General features: G+C 35.8%; 1 protein-coding gene across 7 annotated transcripts in view; it reads left to right on the top strand.

The window, feature by feature from the left end:
* The window catches only part of CTNND2 (catenin delta 2), a 585077-nt gene that overhangs the window by 456968 nt on the left and 107131 nt on the right, over positions 1-20978 (top strand). For all 7 annotated transcript variants that reach the window (XM_015854425.2, XM_015854430.2, XM_015854428.2 and 4 more), the window contains one exon: positions 10624-10807. In XM_015854425.2, coding sequence (XP_015709911.1) covers positions 10624-10807 — 184 coding nt within the window. The remainder of the gene's footprint in view (positions 1-10623; positions 10808-20978) is intronic.

Here is a 20978-nt window from a genome sequence, read left to right as displayed (position 1 = left end):
ATTTTAGAATAATTAAATGCTAACACTTTTCTAACAAATACACATAAAAGAGAACGTAGGGCATAATTACAACAGATTCTGCCAATGGTAGAAAAATGTTTTCACTTGTTATTAATGAAAATGTGTAGCTGATCGTGACTCAGCTTTCCTGAGTTACAGTTAATTATGAACCCTTCCACAAATTTCTATTTTAGCATCCTTTTTATTTAATTTATTATTGGGGGAAAAAAAAATAACAAAAGCATATAAAGGTAAGATGTGCTAGCAAAATCAATCCTGTTGATTCGTTTTGGATAAGGTGGGATAAAGTGGCAGTTGATAGATTCAAGCTACCATTCTATGACTGTACCCCAGTTTTTCAAGCTGTATATACTATATTTAATTGAAAGATCAAAGTAGATGAGACACTTTTAGAAAGCACATGGTGATAAAGAAATAAAGCTTTAAATAATTACAGGGAAATTATTTTTTACTATTTTGAAAACCTGCCTGATGCTTATTTTGGTTGACATCAAGATGTCAAAGATCGAACTACTGTCTACTGAAAACATACGAATTATAAAGATAATGGTTTTAACCCTCAACATTTAAAAAGCATGAACTATATAATGCTACACATATATACTGTATAGAAAGATGTATGTAGTCTCAGTATATTTCATTCACATTTATATTGAATCAAAAAAACATTCTATATTTTTCATTGACTTAATGGATTGTGGTTTGTATTACATATCTATGTTGTCTATACTTTCAGCTGTGGCCTAGTTACAATTTTAAGCTTGATTTCTCTTTAGTTATTCATCTTACGCAATATTATTACGTCATTGTTTTTGTGGCATTTTTACAATTTACCAGATATTTATTACAGTATATTTTATAAACTTACTGGTAGTCCAGTAGTGTTGCTGAAAGCACCTCTATGTTGTCCTGCTTATATATGTGAGTTCATATCACTTATAAGTAGGTACATAAATCATTGGCATGTTGGTCAGGAAGTTCCAAAGGGTCCCTCTGAGTCTCATGTATCTTCGCTAATTAGTGCAATAGCAAGTTAATGAGCCTGCAATGATGTGTAAAGCAAGTGTAAGGGAGTAGTCTATTTAAATGAACCGTTTGGCTGAATTCGATGGAAGACAGATTGGGATTTTTTTCTGTTTAGATAATCCTGGACCATTCGTTAGATAATTTAGCTTTCTAGTACAATGGCAGTTCATCTATTGGGGATTCCGAGAGTCAAAATAGCATGACAGTAGTCATTTCTTTTTGTGAAGTTGTTAATTGGATCTTCAGTTTCATATATTGTAAATAACATTTACAAGATAATATTGGGGCGGGAGGAATTATTTCATACAAGGATTTTAAAGCAATTTATCAATTCAATAACTCTCTGAAAAAGTGCCCTTGACATTAGCTCAGTTACTGGAGTGTGTAAACACAGATGTGACTTTTTATTGTGATGTAAACATAACTTTTAGAGGTAGAAACTATTTGGAGCCCTGTTGCTATTTATCTTGATCTGAAGATGATTAAAGGGTGTTTCATCCCATTCTCAGGAGACATTCCCACAGACATAGGTAAAGAAGAATTAGTAATGTTATTATTTTGTTTCTCGTTTATTTAGTTCTAAATATCTCTATTATATCCTTTTTTCAGATTTATATTAGATATTCTGGTCCAACATTGTGTATTAAATGACCCAGTTATTGATGTTATTCAAAATCTATTATGAAACATCATAAAGATGAGGAAGCTTGGCCAGTGAAAGAGCAAAATAATTTTCACTTTTTGATGTTTAATGTAAAAGGATAGGTAGGAAGATATATGTATGAACTTCAGCATTACTGTAACTGAAAATTAGATTATAAAGGCGTGGTTTAGGTTCAAATACATATGGTATAAAAAAATCTTTTCAAACTGACAATTGGAAAAGCCATGGATGTGCTCAACTTACTGTGATTGTGTAACCATGGTAATAGCATTGCTACAAGGTCAACATAAATTTGGTTCACTGTAGGCTTAGGTAAATAAGACTGCCAGCTATCATTTGGGGCACATAATTTTAGTTAAAGAAAGTGGAAGAAAGGAATCAGTGAAGAAAGTATACAAATACCTTTCAAGATGCAGCTCTGTGAATTAGCAGCTTCTCTACCACCAGTAACCAATCTCTTTCTCCTGTCAGTCAAGGAAATTAGAATGTTTACATGGAGAAGTAGATAACTATTAGATTAAAGCACAGCTTTCAGAAGTGCCTGTTTTGATTTGGGCAATAAAAGGCATTAATTCATTTCATGTTTAGTTTTTTTCCTCTGCAGATATGCAAATTCCTGTTGAAACAAGTGCTTAGAGGAACTCAAGCTCAGAAATAGATGGCTTACTATCTTTGTTTACCTTACAGCCAACACCTGGAAAGATTGAGGAGGAGAAAAAATAAAACAGAAAGAAAGCTTTCAAAGTTTTCTTAGGGATACTTTTTAATTTTTTTTTCCTATTAGTTTTATAATAAGATTAAAAAATTTCAACCCTGTTTGCTTAGTCACTTAAATTTGCTCATATATTTAAATACCATTTTCTTCAGAAGGGCTGCTTGAACGATACTGTCTCTTTCCTATTGTTTTATTAAATGGATGAAACTGTAGGTACAGTTTCTTAGCAAAATTGATTTTAAAAGTTGATTAAGTCTTCGGTGCAAATACATTTTTTATTTGGTGTTTTAAATGGTAGCTGTTCTCAACATTAACAAAATTATGTGTTGAAAATTTGTATCCTCTTACATTGGATCAAAGCCAGTGGCTGAGTAAAGTAATTACACACTACAATTTTACCAGTATTTCTTCTCTAAAAGCACAAAAATCCATTCTATTTGACATAGTTACTGAACAGCTTGCTCTGTCTCATTTCTTGTAGACAAGGTATTCTTCAGCCTCCTTCTTCCTTGTGTTTTGGGTTTCATATAAAATGCCAAATCCTGCAGGTCTTGGATTTCTGTAAGAACATGCATTTCACCCCATAGCTGAAACTGCATATTTTAATTCTTGGTTCTTACCCTCTTGAAATCATATTAAGGGAAGAAAGGAAAACCAAAGGTTTCTTTTGTAGGGAAAGTAATTGCTACAACTATCCTGTTATGTATGCACCAAATAATTATGCTAAGTTAAGCAAAAGTAAAACAAATAAAGGATTAGGCACATTGTTTTCAGAAGTAGTTGTTAAAGTAAACCAAGTTAAAGGTTCCAGCTTTAAACAACCATGGCAAGGTTAGTACAAGCCCTCTGGGCTATTGTTAGCGGTGGCAACAGGATGGCTAGTAAGCTACAGGGCTACTCTCTTTTGCCACACTAGTAAGAAATTCCTTTCAGCTTTTACGGAGTCTTCAAAAACTGCTATTGCATCAGCATAAGAAAATACTTGCAATATCTTCTTGTATTTTTTCAAAGCCCTGTACTTCCATTTCACATGGTAGATGTTCTTTACCACCACACAAGTAGCTGTACAGCCTGATAATATTCACATTTTAGATTTTTTCATTGTCTTCAGAAAACATTGTGAGTGTTTCTAGAAACACAGCAGTGAATTGCAGACAAATTCAAGGGAGGAATTAGTTGGCATTTTATAACATCTTCATTTGAACCTCTCATGCCACCATTTACTGTGCCATGAATCCTGCTGATCCGGACAAGCCGTTGTTCTGCTAACTGGGGAAGGAAAGGGCAGCACTACTCATACTGTAAGTTGCTGCAATGCCTATTTCCACCCTGTAGGCTACAACACTGCCAATCAATCAATTGCAATGTCATTCAAAACACGTTCTGTTTGTAGTTCATCTGTAATGGCAAAGCTAAAAGTAATTTAATAAATTGTGTAATTTTGCTTCAGAAATGATGCTGTCTGATCAAATAACACTTATGGAAACAGTATTGACAGTTTCAGTGGAACCATTTTCTACAAGATCTACTACAATTTATTGTCTAATTATAAACAATCTTTGCCACTTTCTCAGTATGCTGTCATCCTTTTGGCTCTGAAAATGGGGAAACCCACTGATAGGACTTGTCTTTATGAAGAGTTGTTCTTAACTCTTTATAAATGATCTGCTGAACTTGTTCATCTTTGTTGCTACCAAGAAAATAAGGCAAGAGTTCAAAACAGATGCTGTCTAAAATCTTCTGCTCCCCTTTCTTAGCAACTGGCTGAAGCACTGATGTGGTGCATCAGTTGTTATACTCTGTGTGTTATCATGGGCAGGAGCAACTCACGAATAGTACTGTGGCTCAAAGCCTTCCTCGAGTTGACAGTGTCAGTTCCTCAAGATGAATAAACAAAATCATGTCTCATTGGCATCCTGAGGCATCAGCTGGCAGCAGTGCAATGTCCACAACAGACGAGTCTCTCTCTCCTTGACCATGGGGTCTGCTTGGGGCTCCTTCCACAGCTCCCAGAGCAAAGCCAGCGCTGGGAAGAAGCAGGACCTTGCCTGGCAGGCAATGGCTGTGATAACCTGCTGCCGCCAAGGCAGGGCCAGGCCCATCCTGCCACTCTGCACCACCAGCTCCCTGCACCATTTATTCACTTGTCCTAAACTTACTTCAGTCTGTCCTATCCCAAGTCCTTCTGTGAGTACCTATGAACCAAATCAGAAGTCAACTAGAAAAAAATTGTCTTTAGCTTGTACAATCAGGAAGATACAAATTCTTCTAAGAAATTCATTCAGGTTATCTTGATTCATTTGGCAACCAGGGAGATAGAATTCATAATTCACTTGCTAATATACTAAATGAAGGGTTTTTGTATTTCTTTTCTTTTNTTTTTTTTTTTTTTTTTTCCAGTTTGGTCAAATTTAAGTTTAAGAAGAAATATCAGGACAATCTGGACTGATAAATAGAGGACATCTGTTGCAGCATATGGCTTGATGTAACAGCTGCATTGAACTTTGTTCAGCAAGTAGTAATCCTTTGGAAAAAAATCAGCTTGGCATATAATTTTGATGCCCCTGCCTGAACACTGGAGTTTAAAATACTTGCAGTTCAAAACCTCCCTGTAGTATGGAGTGCTTGCAATGGAAATGTTACTGTGATTGCAACACAGCAGAATTTTTCCTCTATTAGATACATTTTTAATTTGTGATGAAACTTCTTTCTTTTTTCTTTGTTTGTTTGTTTGTTTTTTTACTGGGGCCAAACCAACTTTATTTTTTATTTTAGGTCAACTTCCATCCAATAATTGTATTTTTCAGTTCTGTCTTTTATATTAGAATTGATAATTTTAAGATACGGTTAGGTTCTGAGGTTTTGAATTAAGTGTCCACTGAGCCTTCTGTTTTGTACATAGTTGTGACTTTATAGGTAACCCTGGTTCTTCTAAGAAAGGTCCTTGGTAGAGGACTAGAGCTTTAACTTGATGGTTGGTGAACTTTAAGTGTAACTTTTTTTTTTTTTTTTTTATCTCAGTCTTAGTGCCTTTACAACACATACGTCTTACTTTTGGGTATTCTAGAACATTCCTCAGTAAAATACACATGTGAACACTGAAAAAAAAAAAAGCCAACAACCCTCCCATCCATATGAGTATCATTGTTAGATTTTCTTGTGTTCTAGCAAGATATTTAAGTAAGAATGGTATTCTTGTTACGTGTTACGATGAAATTGTATTTGAAGTTTGTTTATTTTTGCTGTGTTTTTCTCACTGACAAGTAATTGCTTTTGATTTGATTTCTGTATTTTATTGCAATAATATGAAACCAGTTTAATTATATCAGTCAGGAAAGAAAGAAAAGCTGCAACCTCTGGTCTTCTCACAGTAACTAAATGTGGCACGTCCAGTAATTCCTCTGCTATCTAACATTAAAGCTGATACCTTTATAACTTTCTTGTGTGACAGTTCTCTTCCACAATTAGATGTTATTGTAGAGCATATGACAGAGAGAAAGCAGCAATGCTAGGTCAAAATTCAGTTCTGTGATAAGCATATGGACTTCTTCAGTTAATGCAATAGCTTTTGGACAGAATTTGTTCAGCAGACTATGTGCAAGCACTATTAAAATCAATCCTCTGTTTTAATAAGATCCTATATTTATTTTGGATCATTAAGAAAGATAGCTTTTCAGTGGAAATGCGTATATTATTCTGTAATCAAAGTCAATCTGCATTTGTTTGCAGTGAAAAAGAAAACAACTACTTCTGTCACAGCTTTTGCTTTGCTATGCTGTAAATGGCTGCAGAAGGAAAATAACTGAATTGCCTGAAGCTTCACTTACTGTTCCATGAGCTTGTAACTGCTTATTGCTTTCATTGAAACCCATTCTTTCTTAATTTACATTCTTCATGGGCCATCATATATACAGTTAGACAGAAAACCACCTTTGTATATGTACATAAGTGAATTACATGAAGGTCCACGTAAGGTATTCACTCACTAGCCAGATAAAAGGTTTTCAAGAAAATGAAGCTGCCTCCTCTGTTGCTCCAGTTTTGATTTTGTTTTTTTTTTTTAAGTGTACACGTAAGGAGCTTTCTTATATGTTTTGAATTCTTCAAGAGCTCGAGTTCAAATCAGACTTTTTTTTAACCTAATTTACTAGTTAAAACATGCTGCAGCACTTGGTGTTTGACATCTTTTATGCACATCAGTTACATTTTTCCTTCGGTTTTAGGGTGGATGCTGTGATTCTTAAACACCAGTTGCATTTAATGTGATGTGCATTTTTCAGTAGGATAAATGATTTAATCTCTGCTCTGAACTCAGCAGAACTGACATAATGTATATGGAGCCCACACCCTACTTCCAGGGTGCTGATCCAGTTCTGCAGAGTAGCATTACAGTTACACAGGTCTCTTGAGCAACAGAGTTGCAGGAAGGGCCAGCAAGTGACTTTTTTAGTACTTGAGAGCTTTGGAGTAGAAGATACTTTTCCTAAGGGCTGCAGCAAAAGATCCCTTGTGTTAAGCTTTTCAGTAGGGTATTTAGCTCTCAGATTTCAATCTGATTTGTGATGTACATGAGGGTGCTCCCAGTAGTAGTACCAGCACACCATCATCTTATAAACAAACAGCCCACCAGAGCTGTGTTTGCTCTTAGTGGGAGCTGGGATCTTAGCTCTACCAAATCATGCACTACATCAGACCACTACTAAACTGTGAAATTAATACGGAAAAGAGAAACCTGAGTGAGTTTCAAGACTTATTTTGTTGTTGTTGTTGTTGTTTTTAACAAAGAATATTCAATAAGCAAAGACTTAAGTATAAGGCTGCCTTCAACATACCAAATTGAGAAGAATCAAAGGTATTTTGTCTCCCAGTAATATTTTTTTTACTTACAATCTTTTTAATTTCATTCTTTATTTGGTGATGTACTTGTTCTGCAGCACAATCAGAAATAACATATGTAGTGGGACTGTGGCAGGGATAATACCTCTGGTAAAAGCTGACTTTTTCAGTTTCTTCATTTCCACTTATAGTCTAAGTTGTTGCAAGAGGCTTAATATATATATGAAAGTAACAATTTGAGATGGCACTAAATCATACACTGAATAACTGTCTAGACATTCCTGATTTTATACATGGTCTCTGGTTTTTGCACATGATGCCATATCTTTTGCAGTAGCTTAAATTCATTTGCTTTATGCAAAATAATAATAATAATAATAATAATAATAATAATAATAATAATAATAATAATAATAATAATAATAATGTTGTTTCTAAGCTGAAGGCCTGATTGATCTATTCTGTTTGCTTAGCAGAAGTACCATCCCACTAGTCTGAATGGTGTTTTTAAGAGTTGATCTTCAGCTTTGACTTCAATCCAAACTTCAGCTAAAAGAAATATAAATCAGAGCTTTTCCTTGTTTTCTGTTCTTTTTGATACCTCTTCTGGTGCCAACATATTTAAATTGCTTTAACTAAAATATGCATGTAGTTGTCCTTATGAACTATATCTGCACAGTTGAAAGTTCCCAGGCTGACATATATGTTCGTGTATGTATTTATGTGTTACTAGCATACATCTCTGTAAAGGAAAGCAATAATAAAAAATGGCAATAGGAACCCATAATCTATTTTCTTGTTGAATCAGTATTATACTAACACGTAAGTCCCTTATTAAGGCATGATTAAAACAAATAAAAACAAAACAGAACAAAACAAAAAAAAACCACAAAGTTTGGTGTTATTCCATTAGAGAAAAGAGAAAAATGAAACTGGCATAGTGGTTACTGATGACAGTTGATTGGGTTTTACACCTTTTAGCTACCGTAAGATGGCTTTGAAAATGTTGGTTACAAACTTCTTCAAAGTTTATAATCAGTTCAATAATTTGATTGTTGTCTGCTGTGAAAGACCCTCTTAGAAAAGACTTTTTATCTCTAGTGCATGAAATAACATCGCTGAACGTACTCAATTCATGTACTATGCTAAGCAATTCCAGAAGATATAACTTGGTACAGCAATGTCACCATAGCAAGCGTTCCAGTAGGCTCCTTGAGGAGTCATTCATCTGATGCCTGCAGGACTGGTAATTGGTATTGAGACCCCAAATCCATCTTCCACTGTGAACCACCTGAATGCTTTCAGTACAACTTACTCATTTTTAATTTCAAAATGAAACTACAAGATACTGTTTCTTTGGTCTGCAATTTGTTTTATGTAAGGATGAAAGCTTCAAACTGCAGAGAGACATGGTCTGTCTGGTGTGACTACTTTCTACCTTCTGTGTAGCATTTGACAAATGAAAGCATTTTGGAAATAAACAGGGAGACAGAATGCCTTCTTTCAGTGCATTGCAACCTTAAAAGCAAGGAAAAGAGAAGATATGCTGAACATGAATGATTAAGAGATGTTCTGAACTGATCTGGCCAGTTCCTTATTTTCCTCTTTCCTCCCAGGAGTCAGCCTACAGATGATAAACTATTGAGTTAAATGGCTGAGTTGGATTAACAACTTTCTTCCAATCCATATTCAGCAGTATAGGTCCCATTATTCATGATTAATCACTGATATGCCGAGTCCAGTCTCTTTCCCTCCTAGGAGCAGATGATGGCACGCAAATGATTTAGGAGGCAGTTGAGACACCTCGGCTGCTATTCCAGACTTGCTTATTGTGCTCTGAAACCCAGTTCATTTGGGGCTTTAAGAGCAAGGTGGCAAATTATCTCCATGATCAAGTTAGTGGGAGTTGATCTTAAAAGGAAACATAGTGCACACAGTGTTTAAAACCATGTTCAGACGTATGTCATGGGTCAAAAATGATGGTGTTTTTTATTTCTTGCATCTTGAAAAGTCTAGGGAATGGATTATCTTCTTTGACACACATAATTCTAATTCCAGATCCTCCTCAGCAAAAGTAATGGGTAACAAAATCCCAGCACACTTTCGTAACTGTAAATTCATAATTAAGACAGGGTACAGGGAAACACTTAAAACGCCAACCTCAGCAAGTAGCAGAGTCTACCAACTGTGAAAATAAAACGTAGCTTGTCATAATGAAATTGTTTTATTCATTAATGTGGTTGGTAGTATTCGAAGACTTAAAATTAGATTAAAGGCATTGTTATGGGGTGGGAGATGGGAGATTAATTTACTGCTTTAAACTGTATGAGGTGAAGGAACTTAAAGGCAGTGTCAGGCTTAGCAGGCAGTGCTGTTTCAATAAACTCTACCATGACTCATAATTGTTGTAGAAGAACACAGAATAGCAGAATCTACTCTGGTGAGACCTTCATTATGATACTGTGAAAGTTTTATCTCTGGTTAGCAAAACTGGACCTTACTTCCTGGCTCTTGGGTGAATGAGTAGGGTTTTATTTCGAGCTGCCCAGTTCCTGTGGCAGTTATTGAGCAAAAGCTCTTGTGTGCGATGTTGAATGTAATTTATGTTGAGAAACAGGGCTTAAAGATGATGTTTCTTTAAGTTTCCTTCCTTTAAGTAGGAACCTACCAAATAACAAATATTACATATATACACATTCTTAAGAATTTTGCTAGAAAGGACTTGTTTGCTGCTTCTGGGTTTTTGGATCACGGAATAGTGAATATAAGTATCATGTATCATAATATCATCAGTATAACTGCATTTCTATATAAGTCTATAAAAATGAAGTTGTATAAGTGAAACAGTCTTCCCACAGAGGTAATTAAATATAAAGGGAAAGCAAAAAATGTAGGTCAATTCCCATTATAACTCCCCTTCAAAACACAGAATGCTAAAGAAAACCCGGAGCAAGTAGTGTGCTTCCTGTTTGTATTTATAAATGTTGGAGCCCAAGTCTGTAAGGTCTTTAGCAGTTTCCACCCACCATCACTTACTTAGCTTTTTGATATTGTAACATCTTGTTCATATTTGCAGCTTCTGCTGTACAGTGATTATAATATTTTTTGTTGGTTGGTGGTTCAAAACTTGAACGCAGTTAATGGCAAAACTGATTTTTTCCCCTCAAGGTTAGGTGTGGAGCCAGACTATTGTTACCACAGCAGAGAAAGTAGGAATGATCTAAGACTTAGCTCTGAGAAATTTCCAATGGTGCTGTGACCATCTGTGTATTCAGTGCTTTATTCCCACTGGGGAGGTGTTTGGGTGTCATTCAGCTCCATTTACTAGTCTTTGTTTATTTATTTGTTTGTTTGTTTGTAGGAGTTCTCTGGAATCTATCTTCCTGTGATGCACTGAAAATGCCAATCATCCAGGATGCCCTCGCAGTGTTGACCAATGCAGTGATCATCCCACACTCTGGATGGGAAAACTCTCCGCTCCAGGATGATCATAAAATACAGCTTCATTCATCACAGGTGCTGCGCAATGCCACTGGGTGCCTAAGGTGAGTACAGCCAAATATTTGCTTTTTCTCAGTCATCTTGCTTTGGTTTGAATTGCTATTTCTCATTCTTAGGTGTCCGTAAAGTAAATAATTTCTTTGTCAACCAAGAATATGGCTTTCAGTGCTGTAAACTTCAAGTCAGAAATTAATTAGAAAACAAGCTTCAGGCCATTCAAAAACAATCCCTAGAATTCTGCCACTTTTCTTAATGGCCCCTCTTCTCATCAAAGCTTGTGTACTGAAGATGTTTTTTTCCTTCTAGATTTCTCCCCGTTACCCAGTTGCCTAAGTGAAATCAGTATGTTCTCAATATTATACCCAATGTAGCTAATGCCAAAAGCAGTGAAGTTGCTTACAAAAAGTAACATGCCTTGAAGGTTCCCAGTGCCATTGGTAAGGTTATAATAAATATATCAAATAGATTTTCTCTGCTCTGTGGAGATGAAAACCACAGTGGAATTAGAGACCAATCAGTTAAAAATTGTGCAACTCACATACCTAAGCAGATAATTAAATAGATGTTACACGTACCAAATGTGAATGTGCAGTAGCAAGTTGCACTCATATATATAAGTGCAACATGATAAAACTGTTCTTAAACATCACCATAGGTGTGAAAATGAAAATAAGATGAATAAGAAGAGTTTCAGTTCTGACAAACCCTTACAAAAGGACTGAACTGTAGCAGTCTCTGAACTCCAATCCATATCAGTTTGTTGGTGTATTTTAACTTATTAGGCAAGTTCTTCAAGTGATGAGTTTGTTTTTCTGTTTTTATACTGGAGTTTCTGTAATCTATCTCAGATGCTTGTTATGAGGATTAATTAGGTAGAAGTTTTAGGTATTTCACAGGAAAATTGTTAGGTGAATAGTATTTATTGATGATACAGCATATGTTCTGTGTTTCATCCAAAATAGAAATCCACTGGATAGAGAGGTAAATCAAAAACCATTATTTGATTATCTTTCTAGGAGTCAAATAAAATTGCACTTTTATTACTAGTGTATAACAAGTACCTTTTTCATCTTGTGTTTTCATCAAATGAACTATCTTTGTCTCAGAAGTGAAATATGGAAAGTTTAGGGGTAAAATAATTATTTTTTATTTTTATATGCAATTGGTAAACACTTAAATATAGAAGGTAATAATTTATTGTAAATATACTTGTATTGAACTTAAATATAAGTACATATATGTGTATATTGGCTACACTAGGTTATGTGTTTGGAGCTAGATATTTATATCTGAGTTTTACTGATCTGGAAGTATTATGAAAAGAGTTTGGTAGTGTAATTCTGTTGCATTACATTCAAATCCCTAGAAAAATATTGGCAGAATTGCATAGGTTATTCCATAAGGACTTACACCATTTGTTACTTCTCACACATGTTTAGCCACAGTTAAATAGCTGCCTTTGAAAAGATGTCTATTATAAATTGGGCTTTTGCAGGTTCCCTTTCTCTCAACATGCATATTCAGTGTTGGTTTGCCTACACCACAGATATCTTCCTGGTAACTTTCTCCAGCTGCTTTTCCCATCCCTAACCCTGTAGACCTCAGCTGTTCCCACCTTTTAGTAGATGGATTCTTGTCACATTGGTCTTGAAATCTTTCTTTCTTTCTTTTTGTGAGTATGTGCATGCCCATTTGCAAACTGATGTGAGCTTACTGTAGCCTGCATTCTGAGTCAGCCTGAGGACTTTTGGCCACATGAGAATGGTACGTTGTCTGAAACAGTACACACTGCTTTGCAGCAAGGCTTACTGCCAAGTGCAGGATAGTACTGTCATAGCAGAATGGCTTCTGAACGGCTCTTGCAAAATAAGCTCATATCTGCCTGCAAAAGATTGTGCATATTATACCTCTTGAATCCTTTCCAGATAGTTGCAATAATTCAACTGCTTGTCCTAAGCTGGTTTGTCTTCTTACCTTGTAACCCTAGGCCCTTGAACCATGGGAAGGTATTTTTAGTAACTTTCTAATCTCAAACCCTTCTTATCTCCCAGGTGCATCATTCTCTCCTCTGTATCTAATTTAGGTGTTTATTTGTCCTTTGTCCATCTTTAGATAACTTCATCCCACTTAGTCCTCATGGTTGGTCTTTAGCAAAGCCAGAACATTTGGAGAGGGCTGAATTTATTTTGCTTCATTAGCAGAAATTTTCTTGCTACAGAAAACCTCTCCCTCTGATGAAAACGTAAAATCTGAGACTGTAGAAGGAACAAAAGTATTAGCTGACCTTTAAGGAGCTGAATGGTTGTTTTTGTGTGGGTAGTTTTTTGTTTCTTTTGTTTTTGTATTCATATAAAATAATGGGGTTGAAGAAAACAGTGAATGACAGAAAGAAAAGATTAGAAAGCTGAGTGTTTTACTGCAGCTGATGAGAGCAGTGCACCTCTGTGCTGCTAGTATGCTAACTAACATTCCTTAAATACCTGCCACCCCCAATAAGCTGGAAACAGCTTTCACACTTTCCCCTTATGACTAGATACAAGCTTCAGATTTCCATTTCAAGATCTCACAGTTTGGGGATATATTATAAAGCAAGAAGATAAAATGTACTGGCAAAGACATTGCAGTGCTTATCTAGTAAACTCCATTTCTATCTTCCATGGGAGAATTAGTTCTCAGACTCCTTTATGGCTCCCCTCTACTGCTTTCTTTTCCCCCTTCTTTTTGAGCTGGTTTGCAAGGGAACGTTGATTCATAGAAGCTGCACCCAGATTTTCAGTGGTAGTGCTCAGTAGCATAGGAAAGTGATCTTCAAGCTATTTGACAAATGTTTCCAAATTAGTAACGTTGACAGATTTTAGAGACATCAGGCAGCATTACATAAGGTTTAATGCTACCAGATATGCTAGGAGGCTTTTTTTTTTCTTCATTTATTTCTTTCAAATCTTCATTGCCATAGTTTTTCTGATGCATCCATTGTTAAAGCTTTCAGGGATATCTGTGAAGTTCTATAGTATAATCCTTCCTATACGGAATGCCCATAAATAGTTTGCATTGGCTGTTATATAGAAATAGTCAGATCTTTTATACATGCATTTTGTGATTAGTTTCCTTTCTCCTGTCTTCCTGTTTCTTAGTTTCTTGATGAGATTTTTCTTTATCTTTTTCCATTACATAGTTGCTTATTAACTATGATTTCAGTACTCTTACCTTTTCTTTACAATTCCTAAGGAAGTTCTTAACACGTTTTTTAAAATGCCAAGTGGGACAACTATTGCAGCTTCAGTCAAACAGTAATCCATCTGAAATCTGCATGAAATCATAGGGAAGACAGCAGCAAAATCAGATGTTCTTTTCCTGTTTATTTTCTTCTTTCTTGAAAGAGGTTATTTACAAGCTACACGGTTGTGCAGGTTCATGCTTTAAAAAGAAAACAGTATGCTATTGTGCTAGTGAATTTCATATAAATTAAACATGTGAAATTGTTTAGATAATTCAGATATTTAAGTACTGTTTTTTATCTGGCAATTATAAATTGGTTCATGTATTCATAATCCAGAAACTGCCAGGCCTCAATGTGACATATTGGAGTAATCATCCAATTTACTTGCCGCTCCACTGAGGCATCAGTACATTACTTCAGTAAGCTCTGTGAATGTTTGGCTTCTTTTTTTATTTCAGGATCAGCTGTGACTGATTTATTTGCACTTGTGAAATCCTGTTTGTTTAGCACCTTCTGATTCATGTAGAAAGTCTAGTGAAAGCAGAATTTTGAATCCCATTTGTTTATAGGAGGGCTTATAGTGTCCCTACTCTGAAATTTAATAATCAACAGGAGGCATTTTGCACAACGTTCTTTTGACCTGAACTGTCAAGCTTATGTATTACAAACCTAGATCTCTGTGCAAAGACCATCCAAAAAAATCTCTGGCAGAATCTTTTCAGAAGTCTTTTTCCTGATGTCCAATATGGAATCTGGAAAGATTCTGGGTTTTTTTTCCATGAATTTGACATGAGTTTAAGGAAATAGAATGTCACCTAAAGGCTTCAAGGAAGTATTGCTTTAAAGTTCTGATTCTATATTTTAAGATTTAAGATCATAAAATGCTGCCCTTTTCTTTCTTCCATGTTCTGTTTAATTTAATTTTTCATCAGATGAAAATCATTGATATATTAAAATATAGATCTCCCTTTAAAGTATTGGATTTCAAACTGTATAGGAGAGGACAACTTGAGTACTTTTTCTTTGTAATGCTCCATCCCTTTCACATTTTACTGTTTCATACTTTCGTACTCGTCAGATCACAAAATACCAAGAATTATTTCTGTCAAATGAAGATACACACAGCAACTGCTCAGAATAGAAAAGCAAAGGTGCAAAGTGCTTTTAGAACATAGGTTGAATGCAACAGACCCAGTAGTACTTTCTGAATAGATAAACTTTTGGAAAGAACAAATTACCTTTTCACAACAATTTGTTTTAACTGTGAAGCCTGAAAGCAAGTGTTTTTAACTACTTTGCAGGTGAATGATCTGTTTCACAAACATTTGCAGCAATGCATTTATCCCTCAGACGTATTTCTCCTCCAGCTCTCTTCTAAGCATCCAAAGACTGTTGGTTCATATTCTTAGGAACTTCTATAATCTCTTTTGAAAATGCCATTCGGCTGCATACTGACAAAAGAAAGTGTGGGAGCAGCATAAAATAGATAGTATTATTTGCCATATGTTTAGTTTCTAAAAAAAAACAACCAAAACTATATATGTGTTTGCACTGAAACTTGATTTGATGTACATATGAAACTTCTTAGGATACTAAATTGGTACATATATACACATGTATATACATTTATGTAAATATCTAAGAGGTCTAATTGATAAAGCTAGTTTTTTTTATTCTTCTCCTGTGAACAGGAGGCAGAGTTTTTTCATCGTTATATGCTGTTATAAATAAAGAGATGTTGAACTTAGCAACCCATCTTAGCTTCTCCCTTGCATTGTCTAGAGCTCACTCTCAAACCTTGCAGTCTTGGAATCAGATAATAGAAAGTCTGTGTTCCATTGAGAGGCTTGTTAAAGTCTAGGGTTAGGCTGTAATAGTCAAAACTCTACTTAACTGAGCATTTTCATTAACTGCATGTTCAAGGGAGGGGCTCTTACCATAGGCAGTTCTGGAGAAGAGACATAGAAGAGTGACACACACTTGGAAGCATACAGAGACAGCATTACACATTTTTAGAGAAGGAACTGTGCAAATCCACAATCTCAAATTATCCTCCATTTAGATTTTGAAGTCCTCTCTTGGCCTTGAGAAAAATATAAGCTTGCCTTTATAATACAAAGCTAGTGTAATTAACTTTCAAGCATCATCCGATCAGCAGTTCTTATGCTAATTAACTGCATTCTACTCATATGTACTGTAGCATAACATGTATTTTATATCGTGTACATGACTGCATGCCATGTGTTAAGCCTTAGTGGACCACTGTTACAGTGTTGAAAATAGTAAGAAAGTTCCTAAACTCTGGAGCTGTATTGGTGCATCTGTTGTTAAGCAAACATGCATTCTCTTGACATTCCTCCTTGGCTTGGGAGTTTCTCCAGGACCTGGACTTGGAAGTAGCTGCAGACAAAAGTCTTGCCAAGAAGTCAAAGAAAAGCTTTGCAGTCTCTAATGTCTGCTTCAATACAATTCAATTCCTCTTCACTAAAACCAAAATTCTTATTAAACTTGATTAATTTATGCTCCTGGGTCCCAGGAATTTGCTGTGATAACAAGCTGAAGAACTTGTTATCAAATGACCAAATTTATAATGTTCATACAAGGTCATACTGTATTAACTATAGCACTGGTAGTCAAATGGCACTCAAGTTCAGTACTTTTTCAGTGTTTCTGATTAACGTTTTGCTTTGTTGTTACATGTTCCACATAGCTCCAAAAATTCATTCTTCACTCAAGTTTTATCAAAATCTCAACCAGAAATTTTGTTTTTAGATGGCTGTTAAGGAATACCTTTTGAATTCTGCTGTGACCTAAAAAGTAGCACATAATAATTTCCGTGACTCTTTTTACTCTCCTATGCTTAGAAAACATGTAACAGCCTTTGGCAGGATGCCTTCTTTCTCCATCACTTTATCTGGTGGGACAAATGGAATTATGCTGTCTTCCAATGCAAGACAACCAAAAAGTAATAATGAACGCCCATCTTCTAAACATTGTTAGATACCTGGGCAAACAATAAAACTCATGTTACTCTGAATGGGACTTCATGTTTGGATGCAAATTAAAAATATTGGACCTTTTTATCAAAGTTTTATAATTCAGGACCTCAACAAAGTCTAGTTCCTATTCTTCAACTAAGATATATTATTTTCTTGAATATTTATATGTGTTAGTTTTAGGGGAAAAAAAGAAACAGTTATACGAGGGACCATTTCCATGTTTCTGTGACAGGAGTATATACTTCCTGTAATTTACTAATAACAATTTCTGAAAATTCTACATGCACATCTCAAATTAATATATCTCAGCACCTTCACTTTCATCTTATGATATTCTGAAGTTCAGCAGTGATAACAAAACTATCAGATCCTGCTCCAATGGTTTATGGTTTCCCCAGCCTTTGATTAGGACCACAGTGAATATCTCAAGTGTGTTTTGAATGACTGACTGTTCTTCCAGCTTTTGGTGGTATTTATTCACTTCAGGTTGAATGCCTGATGTTCACTAATGCCTAATGTGAAAATTGCATCTGCTCACATTTGCATGGTTTAGGTGGTGTTAATGTACATTCCATTCTGTCACAGTTTTATCCAGTGTGGATGTGAATGTTCTAAAGAAAGTGAAACTGTTTGTTTTGTGAAAGGATTTAGATTACATGGTGATTTGGGTTTTTTTCCATTTTGGAACAGTTTTCATTTGTGTAGGTGCAAGTGTTAAGCTTGGCAGTTAGGTTTTCAGGAACCCATAATAAAGTATGATCTGACTCTGGGTGGTATGCTTACTGGATATGAACAGACTCCAAGTCCCACTGACTGTTAGGGGCCTTCTCAATATCAAGATGCAAAGCTGAATGGCACGGTGGTTCAGCCCTTTTCTTTTTGCAAAGAATCTCCAAGGCAGTGTGGAATTGCATGTTGTGTAGAACACGGCAGAATGTGGTCACTACATGGGAAGATGAACGGAGTTGTGCCTCATCTGTTTTGGCTCATTGGCCAGAAACTCTTTCTCTTAGAATGGATCACAACACAGCAGGAGGGCTGCAGGTGTCAGCTGGAGCCAACATCTACCTCTGCTGTTGCTTTGCTGACTACTGAGAATTGTGGACATTCCTTTTTTTGGAAAGTTACTCTGTAAAACTGATTTAGTCTGGCTCTGCAGAAAATTCTATTTATCTCAGCATGACAGAAAAACTGATTGTGACAATTCTCTAGCACCACTTGAGATCATGGTGACCGATGTTTCATTTACCCAAGGAAAATGAGAAACACAGGCATCCAGAGTTTGTATGCCCACTCAGTTCCACTATAAACACTTTAATATATTCTGTAACTCTAAAGAGGGTTGAAGTTTTTTAGCCCTAATTACTTGATTTCTATATTAACTATCTTTTCTCCTCTTGAAACTGTTTGCTGTACAGGAGATGTGAAGAAAACATAAGGCTCTGCATAGTGGATGAAAGGCAGGGCGTACCTGTGCAGCTTTCCCTCATTATTGTGTGATAGACTGCTTCAAATCTAAAGAAAGTTCCCATAGGAATGAGAAGATCATCTGATCTCATTGGTTGGTCTGAGGGTTTTCAGTAGAGATATCTGTTTGAAGTGTGCTGATCTTTCTTCATCCTTCTGGATAAGCGAGCCAACATCAGAGTAAACATTTTATCATGCTGGTTCAGAATGTATTGAGCATGTGAACTGTCATACTTCAAGCACCAGAGTAATTAATGCCAGCAGCTCAAGTTGAGCCAGTGCTCAAGTCTTCTGCTGCAAGAAGGCTTTGATAGCATTCCAAATTTCTGCAACTTGGTGAGCTACTGAGAGCTCATGAGAAATACTCCACAGTAATACCCTTAGTAGTAATACCCTTAGTACTTAAGCTCTAAGACTTGCATTCCCCACTAGCCAGACTTGTGAATTTCATTGCTGTTATGAGTTTTGGAAATGTTTTCTCACAAAACCTCCTGATGAAGTAAGTAAAAAGTAAATAAAAATACAGCTTTTTGGAGTGCGATGAAGTAGACTATAGACTGCCAAGTGTGCTTAGCATACGCTTATGATGAGCTCAAGATTGAAAAGCAGCAGATCATTTCTGGAGGTCGTTTTTTTTGTGAAACTGCCTGCTGAGCATTGAGCTTGTATTCTTATTGTCACTATACATCTTCATGGCAGAGTTTTAGCACTTTATAAGATTTTTCAATGAGCAGAGAAGACAGTCTAATAAGAACATTTTGACAAAGTCCATTACTTGAAATCAAATGGATTTCCCATTTTTGGAGATAATTAGCAAAGTTAATTTGGAATAAATTGAGACTTTAATGTAGATGGCAATATAAAGCATGTGATGCCTGTCACTAACTCAGTTTCATGAACTGTATCAAGTTTGAATGTTTCCCTGGCCATGCTGAAGAGAAGCTCTTGTGCCTGTGGAGTAAAAGAGTTTGTAGAGGAAGATGTAAGGCAGGGCTATATCACAGCCATAGCTCTGTGATAAACACCCAGCCTTGCAAACACTGCTTGCCTTTGAAAAAGTCTTAGTCCTACAGCAGCAACAGAACGAGATAAAAGTTTTATCCTGTCTTCTGTCTCTAAAGTTCGTGAGAAAATTCTGTCTAATATGACAGACAAAGACTTCTCTCTTTTTTAAAGAGTTAAAGATATTAGAGTTTTGGGAGTTTAGGGTTATTTCCAATTGCATTCCCTAAGCTAGTTTCATTTTATACTTTCAAGTCATCTAATTGTTGAGAAAATTTTCTTTTGAAAGAACGTGAGGTTTCTTTTTTCTTAAGTAATAATGGCTCTGTAATTTGACTGCATCTCTATGTACTATATAAAAATATTCAGCATCTACTGGATAGTATTTTAAGCAAGAATTACACACTACCTACAGAGGATTAGTGTGACAAAGTAGTTCTGAAATATTCATCCTAGGGTAGCTTTTTTACTTTCACAGCTCATTTCTTTTTTGTCAGGTGCTCATTTATTATAGTTAGATGGTTACAGCTTCAGCATTTTCATTTGAAGGACAGAAGCATTGTGAAATACTTCCTCCTCTTCCCCTGCTGTCAGTCATCTATCTTTACATCTGATCTACTATGCACAGAAGTGCTATAATTGAAAAGCATTGCCCAAAACAGAGCCACGAAAGGCTACATTGTTAATACTGGGCACACACAAGTATATGATCTTTTTCAGAATCCATTAACAAAGTAAAAATACATAATAAATTGGAAAATAAAATTATTTACATCAAAATATTCATTGACTTCCTGGGTTGGTTTTATACAATTTGTATTGGACTTAATAGTCAGAGGGTCAGTAAGTTTGATTAATTTTGATTGATAGTTACTGTCTCTGGTTGCCAGACCCTGTACTAAGAAGGAGTGCCTTGTACTCAGTATAAATATGAGAAAATGTGCAGCGTTGCATTTATTTTGGGTAGTTACTCATATTATGAGTGCTTATAGCCAGTGTGCATTCCAGACTGCTTGAGTCAGTGGGTAGACCCAAGTCTGTCTGGCCCTGTACAAGGCTTGTGACCTCAGGAACAGTTAAATTTTCTAACCCCCAAAAAAACAAGAGAGATCTCATATATAGTTAACAAACTAAATATGAATTCAGAGGTGGAGGTGAGACATTCTCTTTATAGCTGCTGTGATGAAGAGGGCACAGCAAAGGTTAATGATTCTGTTCTGTATCCACCTACATTAGGACCAAGTGAAAACTAACATTTATGAGGTTGTATGGATGTTTACTATGCATAAGAGAATGATCACATCCTGGGACAAATTTAAGAAGGAAAACACAGCTTTATTGAATTCACATTAAGAGTAATGACATTACTAAGGTAATATATTTTATGCTAGACATCACCTAGCACAAAAATAATGTTAGGCACAATCACAGAATCGCAGAACTGTAGGGGCTGGAAGGGACCTCTAGAGATCACTGAATCTAACCCTCTACAAAAGTAGTTAGTTGGACAGGTAGGAGTCCAGATGG

This window comes from Coturnix japonica, chromosome 2, assembly GCF_001577835.2.
Source record: "Coturnix japonica isolate 7356 chromosome 2, Coturnix japonica 2.1, whole genome shotgun sequence".
Classification (NCBI taxonomy): domain Eukaryota; kingdom Metazoa; phylum Chordata; class Aves; order Galliformes; family Phasianidae; genus Coturnix; species Coturnix japonica.
Note: the sequence above shows the minus strand (reverse complement) of the source record. Positions and strands in the feature narration are given on the sequence as shown.